Consider the following 9,574-nt stretch of genomic DNA (forward strand, 5'->3'; position numbering starts at 1 on the left):
GTAATTTCTTGTGAACCAAGTACGTGTTCAAAGCTTTGACTGAATTTTCATTAATTGGTCTGCCTTTCTATTTTTTCTTCTGTAAGAGATACGTTTGTATTCTGGATAAGAGTCTATTATTAGATATGAATTTTGCAAATATGTTCTCCTACTATGTGGTTTATCTTTTAATTTCATTGATTATGCCTTTGCCATACTAGTCTTAATGAAATGTAATTTGTAGAGGCGCCTGGGTGGCTCAATCGGTTAAGCCTCTGACTTCAGCTCAGGTCATGATCTCACAGTTTGTGAGTTCGAGCCCCGCGTCAGGCTCTGTGCTACTAGCTCAGAGACTGGAGCCTGCTTTGGATTCTGTGTCTCCCTCTCCGTCTCGGCCCCCACCCCCCAGTTTCCTCTCTGTCTCTCTCTCAAAAAATAAATTAAAAAACAATAAAAAAATTTTAAATAATATAAAAAAGAACTATAATTTGCAAGCCATTTTATTTACAGCTTTAAAGTACACATCTCAGTAGTTGACCATATAATCAGAGTTTTGCAACCATCAACATTATCTAATTTTGGAATAGCAACATTTTTAATGTAGGTGTAGTTCAATTCATCACTTTTTTTTCCTTTCATGATTCATGTTTTCTATCTTCTGTCGATCTAATTATTTGTCTACTCAAAGTTGCAGAATTTCTGAGTTTTTCCCCCCAAATTTGCATAGCTTTGATATTTGTAGGTTAAATTGTGTATGACTTTTGGTAAAGGTCAAGGTTTGTATTTTTTAATATGTACATTCAATATTTCCATCACAGTGCATTGAAAAGACTATCTTTTCTTCATTGAAAAAACCTTAGCATCTTTGCCGAAAATCAGTTGGGCATATGTGCATGGTGCCATTTCCACAGCTTGCGTCCGTTCCATTGATTCAAGTGTTCAGTCTTATGCCAATATCACATGGTCAGTGTTGCTCAGTAGCTTTTCTTGGTATCTGGGTCCTCTGTTTCTAAATTGTGTTCATCATGTATGATATTTTAAATTTTTTAATTATTTAGTATCTGGAATCCAAAAACAATACAAAACAAACAAACAAACAAACAAAAAGAAACGGAAACAGACTCATACATACAGAGAACAAACTGGAGGCTGCCAGAGGGGAGGGGGTGAGGGAGGGGTGAAATAAGTGAAACGGATTAAGAGATTCAAGCTTCCAGTTATGAAATAAGTAAGTCACAAGGATGAAAAGCACAGCATGGGGAAGAGAGTCGGCCCTACTGCAATAACCCTGTAGGGTGACAGGGGGTGACTACACTTGCCCTAAACTGGCCCATCTCTCTGGTATCCTCCCTTCAGAGGACAGATGCTTGACCTCCTCGTCTTTTCTTACTTTGCTTCAATTTACACTCGTCAGCTCAGCAGGACCACCGTGCTCTCCTTGGGTTCCTTCAGTAAATGCACATAATATGGTCTCAACCGATGAGCTCATTATTGAGCTAAATGCACTGGTGAATGGATACCGATGCGTGCCTAGTAGATGCGCAGAAAGATGCTCATAATATCGGAGCTGCAGTATGGAAATTAGTGGAAAGAAAGCCTTGCTGGTACAGTCCTTCACCCCTCTCTCTCTAAAATGACCTATGAATTTAAACAATTCTTACCTTTTATAAATTTTTGTTTAATGTTTATTTATTTTTGAGAGAGGGAGAGACAGAGTGCAAGCTGGGGAGGGGCAGAGAGAGAGAGGGAGACGCAGAATCCGCAGCAGGCTCCAGGCTTCGAGCTGTCCGCACAGAGCCTGAGGCGGGGCTTGAACTCACGAACCGTGAGATCATGACCTGAGCCAAAGTTGGACGCTCAACCGACTGAGCCACCCAGGCCCCCCAAAACAATTCTTCCTTTTTTTTTTATTTTTAAAAAAGTTTTTTTTTAACGTTTATTTATTTTTGAGACAGAGAGAGACAGAGCATGAACGGGGGAGGGGCAGAGAGAGGGAGACACAGAATCTGAAACAGGCTCCAGGCTCTGAGCGGTCTGCACAGAGCCCGACGCAGGGCTTGAACTCACAGACTGTGAGATCATGACCTGAGCCAAAGCCAGCCGCTCAACCGACTGAGCCACCCAGGCCTCCCAAAACAATTCTTCCTCTTAAGTATGTGTGTTCTCCTCCTCAAAATTCAGATTAACACCAACAAGACTCTTATTTGTATTAGCCCGATTTCTTTCTTTCTTTTTTCATGTTTATTTAATTTTGAGAGAGAGTGCAAGCAGGGAGAGGGGGACAGAGAATCTGGAGCCGTCTCTGTGTGGACAGCAGTGAGCCCGTTGTGGGGCTCGAACCCATGAACCACAAAATCATGACCTGAGCTGAAGTCCGACGCTCAATCGACTGAGCCACCCAGGCACCCTTCTCATTTGTATTAACCCATAGCACACATCTATCAATGAGAACCTCATATTTCTCAGAATTAAAAACTAAAACATGAGAGAGAAATCCATGATTTCTTCCCTCCTTAAATAGCACAAAAATCCTGAGCCCTTCAGAAAGAGATGTGTTGTCAGGGAGAGACGCGGAAGAGGAACGTGAGGAGTTGGAGACCCCAAGCATGAGTAAGGATCCAGTGCAGTGTCCTGAGAGCACCTCAGGCTTAGCCCTCTTTGCCTCACTTCTACATCCGCCCTTCTAAACACCAACCTCTTTTCAGACACAGAGCTGTAGCACTAAACTTAAGAATGATAGAGATCCCTGGAGCCAATTTCAAGAGTCCCAGCACCTACCCCAAAGAGTCCTCATTCAGAGGATCCTGGGTACAATCCCGCGATAGGCGGCCTGTAAACCACCACCATCGTGGACTCCACCATTCCCTACTTTGTGAAGCCCTCCCCACCGGAACAATGGACACAATCACCAGAGTGCCTGGAACGACATCAGTACTCAATGCATAAGGATTAAAGCAACGAACTGATGGATGCATAAAAGGATGCCTGCATTTACGCATGTATTTGAAAAGATTGATCTAGCAGAGAAGTGTCGCAAAGGTTAGAATTTCCGCCCCTTTGGGTTGCAGGCGTAGCTGAGATGCACTGAAGCAGCAGAGATACAGGAACAATTATCTGGTTTGTTCAACCAGCATCCTTGAAGGAGGAAGAAACCATGTGAGATTTGTCAAGGATGGCATTTATGTAACCCCTTAAAGCAGTTCATCTCTATCTAGACTCTACAAGGCCAGTGATTAAGAGAGTTACAGTTCATTACTTCATTCAGCAAGTGGAACCTTGAGCCAAAATGAATGACCTATGGGGGGGAAAAAATCATAAGATTCAGAGCTCTCCATCCTTTACACAGATCAAGTCAAGCACAGAATGTATTTTATTTTTTTCTCAAGGTTTTAATGCCCACGTTCCCCAAACTACCTCCCCCCGAGGCCTCACCCCCTAGAGTACCTGCTCTACCTTTCTAAGACCCAGGGATTTCACTGGGGTGTCTGCCATCAGGCACACAGAGCTGGTGAAGTCAAGGCTGTCCGCTTGGCTCCCGCCCATCCGGCTCACAAAGCTGTCTTTCCTTTTTAAAGGCTTATAGCCCCGGACTTCCCGCAATCAGTTCTGGGGGGAAAAAAATTCTGCGGGATGTGTTTACAGTTTACCTATTCGTCTCTCCCTTTATACGTTGCCAGGGTCTAGAAGAGAACCCGGGATTGGGCAGGAACCCTGCCTCTAAATGTAAGTGTCTCTCTTGCATTGGGGCTGCAGCACCAGCCTTTCCTCTGAGCGGCATCGTCCGTCAGTCACGCGACAAACGTCCTGGACGCCAAAGAAAGACTCAGAGGCAGTGTAGCTGGTGGACGCCATGCACGGGCGAAGCGGGTCAGAGCATCGGGGTCCAGGGGGGAGATACAGGGACGAAGACAAAACGGGCCGGGGAACGGGTCCTGCCACCTGAACGTGGAGAGAGCAGAGGGAGGGAAGCATTACGAATGTAAACCAGCAAGCTTTCCAAAACAGACTGAAACCAAGATGTAGGAGGAGACATCCTGGACGACAGGCCAGGTCTACACTTGAGCTGATGGAAAGCATCGGGGGCACCGTAAGGGTGGCAGAACAAGAGGCGGGAGGGGGTGGGGGGCAGGCTGCCTTACGGGGCCGCACAGAGTCAGGAACACGCTGATCTGTCTCCTCAGCCACCGGTACGTAGGCACACAGCACAGAGGAGATGGCAAACACAGGACCCAGGTTAATGACGGGACAGAGCCCTGGACGGGGGAGCTCACGATGTGTGACACCCAGTCTCATTTCTGCTGCGAAGCCACCTAGATCTTCACATGGTGCCTCTACGGGCTTCAGCTTCCTGACTTGTCACGTAAGGCAGGTGGATTAGATAGAGCGGACACGTCCTCAATATCCACTATGAGTCAGGGAATTGATTGTGACCGTTTGGTGCTCACGTAACGGTTTCTGCCCTTATCACTGCCATTTCAGATGGAAGCCCGAGGCACGAAGACGGATTTCCGCAGAGTCACAAAGCCGGTCGGTGTCAGAGCCATGGTCTCAGCCTCACGGCCTAGCCCCCATGTCTCTTTGCTTCTGTTCCAACCAATGGTCCCAGAACAACTGACAGAGATGTAGACGTGCACGGTGATCGAAGCCTTCATAGCCACTCAGAGAAGCCTTTCAGGAGATAAATATGAAGCAGGGGATGAGCGGCCGGGCTAAATATTGACTGCGGGGGATAAAGGACGGTGGGAAAGGAAATGTGATGTTATTTGTAAAGACGGAGGGACAGAAGTTAGTGACGTGTGATGGCCGTGGACCAGCCAGCTTGTCTTACAGTTGAGGCCAGAAGTGTGATCTAATGGTCAGGACCAAAGCACCTGAGATGACGATCCAGACAGAGAATTCCAGAAACAACGTCAGGAGAAATAATTGAGAGAACTAGGAGTGTTAGTCAAGAGAATAATAAGACCCGGAAGAGGATTATGATGGCTCTGCTGAAGTAACTAAAGGGCTATCCTTGATGAAAACCGATTAAGCCCCTTGCAAGTGTCTGCGGAGGACACATCCAGACCCACAGGTGGCTGAGTCAAGGAGGAATATCTGGTTCATCTATGAATCCGGAGGTTCTCGACAATTAAGGCGCTTAGCGAGAGAGCAGCCTGCACTGTAGCTGTGGGCTTCTTACAACTGGACCTTGACTGTAGTGACAGGACATACTTCCCAGATTTCCACGAAACATTCACAGAATTGCGTGCAAATTGACCAAGGAGGTGCCCGAGCTTTTTTTTTTTTAATTTATTTTATGTTTTTACAGAGGGAGAGTGTGCAAGTGGAGGAGAGGGGCAGTGGGAGAGAGAGAGAAAATCTTAAGGAGGCTCCACGCTCAACACAGAGCCCAACTCAGGGCTCGATCCCACAACCCTGTGATCACGATCTGAGCTGAAATCAAGAGGCAGATGTTCAACTGACTGAGCCCCCACCCAGGTGCCCCCTGAGCTTTCTCTGACATAAAGATTGTCTGTCTGGTTGTCTCACGTTTCAGTACTATGTGCTCTTAGATCGAACGACAGGTCTACCCCCAAATGATGGTGACAGCTGTTCTTAGAACATGCTGGAGGCAATAGAGACCAAGGCAGTGCTGGAGGAATAGAGGCTTCATCACCCTCTGTGCAGAGTATGAGCTGTATACTTAGGCTCTTAATCCCAAATTCCTATGCACTCATGACAAGGAAAACACCAGTATGTGGGATCATTCTAAGCCCATCCCAAAGGTTTCACAGTTGATTATTTATCATCAATAAATCTCCACACTTCTAAATAAATGAGAAATATCGCATGCAAGCAAACAGTATTTGAGCTAAACATCTGAGGGCCTGGACAGAACTGTTTTCATTGGTTTTTGGTTTTTTTCTGAATCAGATTCTCATAAGATGATTCTTCAGGTAAGTGATTTTTTCGAGGGCTATTGCTCTCATGTGGGTTAAGTAAATGGCTTCATCTTTTCGAGCCTCGATTTCTTCTTCCATAAAATGACAGGATCAGGTGAGATGAGCTCTCAATCATCACCTCTTGATTTAACACGCTGTGTGTGAACCGTCAGATGTCCTGGAAGTGGGACATCTTATGTCACTTCTCCTCACACCTCCTGCTTTCCCTGACCCCATGATCAGTGTGATTAGGGTTTGTTACTCGTTTTTCCATACTAGTGTTTTCAGCTTTGTGCAGAAACGCATCATCTCTTTGGGGGCATTTCTCTTTTGTTGAATTCTTTGTTCGCAATTTCAGGACGTCTGGATCAGATTCCCACTGACCAATGAAGAGACAGAACCAGAGCATGACCACTGAGTTCATCCTCGTAGGCTTCTCAAATCAGGGGAATCTGCAGATCCTTCTCTTCTTCGTCTTCCTCCTGGTTTACCTGACCACTCTGATGGCCAATGCCACCATCATGATCGTCATTCGTCTGGACAGGACTCTGCACACCCCAGTGTACTTCTTTCTCTTTGTCCTCTCCTGCTCTGAAACCTGCTACACCTTGGTCATTGTACCAAAAATGCTGACCAACCTGCTTTCCGCAAGCCAGACTATTTCTTTCTCTGGATGTGCTGCTCAGCTCTACTTCTTCGTGGGCTTTGCCTGTACCAACTGTTTTCTAATTGCTGTCATGGGCTATGATCGCTACGTTGCCATCTGCAACCCTCTCAACTACGCACTGGTTGTCGGCCGAGCCACCTGCGTTCAGCTGGTCCTCGCCTCTGGCTTCTGTGGCTTCCTCATCTCTGCGGTGGTCAATGCCTTGGTGTTTAGCGTGCCTTTCTGTGCCTCCCATCGGATCAACCACTTTTTCTGTGACATTTCCCCGGTCATAAAACTAGGCTGCACGGACACCAACCTAAAGGAGATGGTCATCTTCTTCCTCAGTATTCTGGTGTTGCTGGTTCCCTCTGTGCTGATCTTCATCTCCTACGTCCTGATCGTCTCCACCATCCTCAAGATGGCCTCGGCTGAGGGCCGGAAGAAGACCTTTGCCACCTGCGCCTCCCACCTCACGGTGGTCGTCGTCCACTACGGCTGCGCCTCCTTTATCTACCTGAGGCCCACGTCCCTGTACTCCTCAGATAAGGACCGGCTCGTGGCAGTGACCTACACTGTGATCACCCCACTGCTCAATCCTCTTGTGTACGCACTGAGAAATAAGGAAGTAAAGACGTCTCTGAGTAAAGTTCTCAGCAGGTACTCATTTCCCAAAACTGTATGAGTTGGTAAATCAGGAAAGTTATATTCGTGAAAGTGTCCTGGATAGAAATTTAACTTCATAAACAGATCCGTCACTCTCCTTGGTCAAACAAAACAAAACAGGAACAGATAAACCAAAAAACAAACAAAAGGAAGAAATGAGGACTTCAAGGTACCTTGATTCTTTATTGGAAAGTCCTTCTTCATGGTTAGCCTCTATCCACTGTGGAGGTTATGCCAATCAGTCCCCAGAAAGTTATGTGAATATGGAAACTCTTATGCACTCAAGTCATGCAATTTTTGTGCACTGGAAATGTCAGTTTTCTTGGCTTTCACGACAAATGATACATTATCCTTCTGAGAATGCCCAGCCTTGTGATATTCTCCTCCCACTGAAGGAACCAGTGGCAAAGGTCTTTTAAGTTTCTGGATGCTTTTCTATATATTTTGGGGTTTACAAAGAAAAACTTATAGGTAAAAAGAAATGAATTCACTTATAGATAAATGAGAAAGGAATTCAAGTTCTAAAAGACCGATGGTAGAGTAGAAAACACAGCCTTTGGACTCACAAAATCCTGGATTTGAATCTTGATTTGGATAATTTTCCAGCTAAATGCCCTGAGGCAGGTTTAACCTCTCTTACGGTCAGTTATCCCCTGGGTAACATGAGACTCCTAGCACCTCTTCAGTGGGGCATTTTAAGAACTCAATAAATTAAAAATGCAAAGCAATCCCATGCTTGTCTGATAGAAGGCATGGGTATTCACATTTTTCCTTCCCTTTCACCTCCCCTTCCTTTTCCTTTCTTACTTCCATAAACGATGATTGTACTAAATGTCAGATACAGTGGGAATTTAAGTTGAACACTCAAAAGCTCTGTTGGGGCACCTGGGTGGCTCAGTCGGTTGAGTGTCCACTTCGGGTCAGGTCAGGTCACGGTCTCACGACTCGTGAGTTCAAGCCCCGCGTCGGGCTCTGTGCTGACAGCTCGGAGCCTGGAGCCTGCTTTGGGTTCTGTGTCTCCCTCTCTCTCTCTCTCTCTCTGCCCCTTCCCCACTCGTGCTCTGTCTCTGTCTTTGTCTCTCAAAAATGAAGAAACATTTAAAAAAATTTTTTAATGAAATGAAAGCTCTGTTGATGCACCTGCTACTGTGTGCAAAGCAGTAAGGTGTTGTGGGCAAAGAATGAGGTGCACCCTTCTTTCCTTCATGTCCTATTATAGGAAGTGACCAACTTTCAGTCACCTGTTTCAGTACCTCATACATATTCCACTGAATTTACTGTGGTTTTGGTTGAAGGCGAGTTTCAATAAAACAAGTGAATTTTATTTAATAATTTCACAAATTTTCATTTCTCAGCCTTTCACTTGAGCACACACTAGGCTTTCAAAAATGTTTATTCAATTAATAAACAATAGTAAGAGGCAGGTCGTTGAGGTCTTCTAATTTACCTGTAAATATAAATAATCGCATCACTGAATGGATTTTTTTCTGGATCTTCAGTAGTACCTTTACTATTGATTTAATGAGATACTGAATAAAGATTCATTATATACTCTCGACTCAGAATGTGTTTTCTACTTTCATTCATTTATCAAACAATGAATTATTTGGCATCTGCCACTCAATAGGCACAGTGAGGGTAATCAAGACAGAGAGGTGAGAAACATTGTAGACAAAAAAAAAAAGAGAATTACAGCGTGGTGTGATAATTTCTTGGGACGCAGTGGCTGCATATGTGTGAAGATCTAACTCAATCTTGGAGAAATAAAAATACAAATAATAATAAGATCTAACTCAATCTTGGAGTAAGTACTATTGAAATTGAGGCCTGAAAAATAAGTAAAAACTAAGGAAGTGAAGAGTGGCAGCGAGTGTTTTGGGCAGGTGCACAGACTCAGAGAAGGATTGTATAGCGTAGATGAGTACATGTATGTGTTCTGTGTGCCAGAAATAGACCTCCAAGGTGACAGACCGAGGTGACAAAAAGAAGGCAGAAACGGAATCCTATTAGGAAGGACTTTGCAGATTAAATTAAGGCAGCCATATTGAACCCAATTATATGAACAAATGGGGTTTATCCAAAGGTTGCTTGACTTAACATACTTTACATTTCAAAATGACTACATTCATACCAAAAAAGGACCAACAGAATGGCAGATTTATTGATTAAATTAGATAGGTATATAGAACAGATAGGAGTAGATACAGGATATAAATTGTATATATGTAATTTTTTGTGTTTGTCAAGGCAATTCTATATATAATTTATTTTAAAATATGATTTGCATATTTATGATACAATTGGATAGATGCAGAAAAATTCAATAACATTTAACACGCAATTATAAATAAAAATATATAAA

The 9,574-nt window shown here is 44.4% G+C and overlaps 1 protein-coding gene across 2 annotated transcripts; it reads left to right on the top strand.

The window, feature by feature from the left end:
- The first annotated feature begins 1,342 nt into the window (after positions 1–1,342).
- LOC122476226 (olfactory receptor 10T2-like) lies at positions 1,343–7,281 on the top strand. 2 transcript variants are annotated; one of them, XM_043568665.1, is made up of 3 exons: positions 1,343–1,372; positions 3,342–3,373; positions 6,295–7,281. In XM_043568665.1, exons 1-3 carry the CDS (start codon positions 1,343–1,345, stop codon positions 7,229–7,231), a joined length of 999 nt encoding a protein of 332 aa, XP_043424600.1. In that variant the 3' UTR covers positions 7,232–7,281. The 2 variants fall into 2 exon arrangements, with proteins under 2 accessions (XP_043424600.1, XP_043424601.1); XM_043568666.1 differs by lacking the exons at positions 1,343–1,372; positions 3,342–3,373 and having other exon boundaries at positions 6,287–7,281.
- The last annotated feature ends 2,293 nt before the right edge of the window (positions 7,282–9,574 follow it).

The sequence above is a fragment of the Prionailurus bengalensis genome, chromosome E4 (genome assembly GCF_016509475.1).
Source record: "Prionailurus bengalensis isolate Pbe53 chromosome E4, Fcat_Pben_1.1_paternal_pri, whole genome shotgun sequence".
In the NCBI taxonomy this organism is placed as follows: domain Eukaryota; kingdom Metazoa; phylum Chordata; class Mammalia; order Carnivora; family Felidae; genus Prionailurus; species Prionailurus bengalensis.

Coding starts and splice junctions, on each gene's coding strand:
- LOC122476226 (XM_043568665.1), top strand. CDS start 1,343: ATGCTTGACCTCCTCGTCTTTTCTTACTTT. Junction 1,373..3,341: donor TCCTCGTCTTTTCTTACTTT/GCTTCAATTTAC, acceptor AGTCAAGCACAG/AATGTATTTTATTTTTTTCT. Junction 3,374..6,294: donor TTTTTTCTCAAGGTTTTAAT/GCCCACGTTCCC, acceptor ACCAATGAAGAG/ACAGAACCAGAGCATGACCA.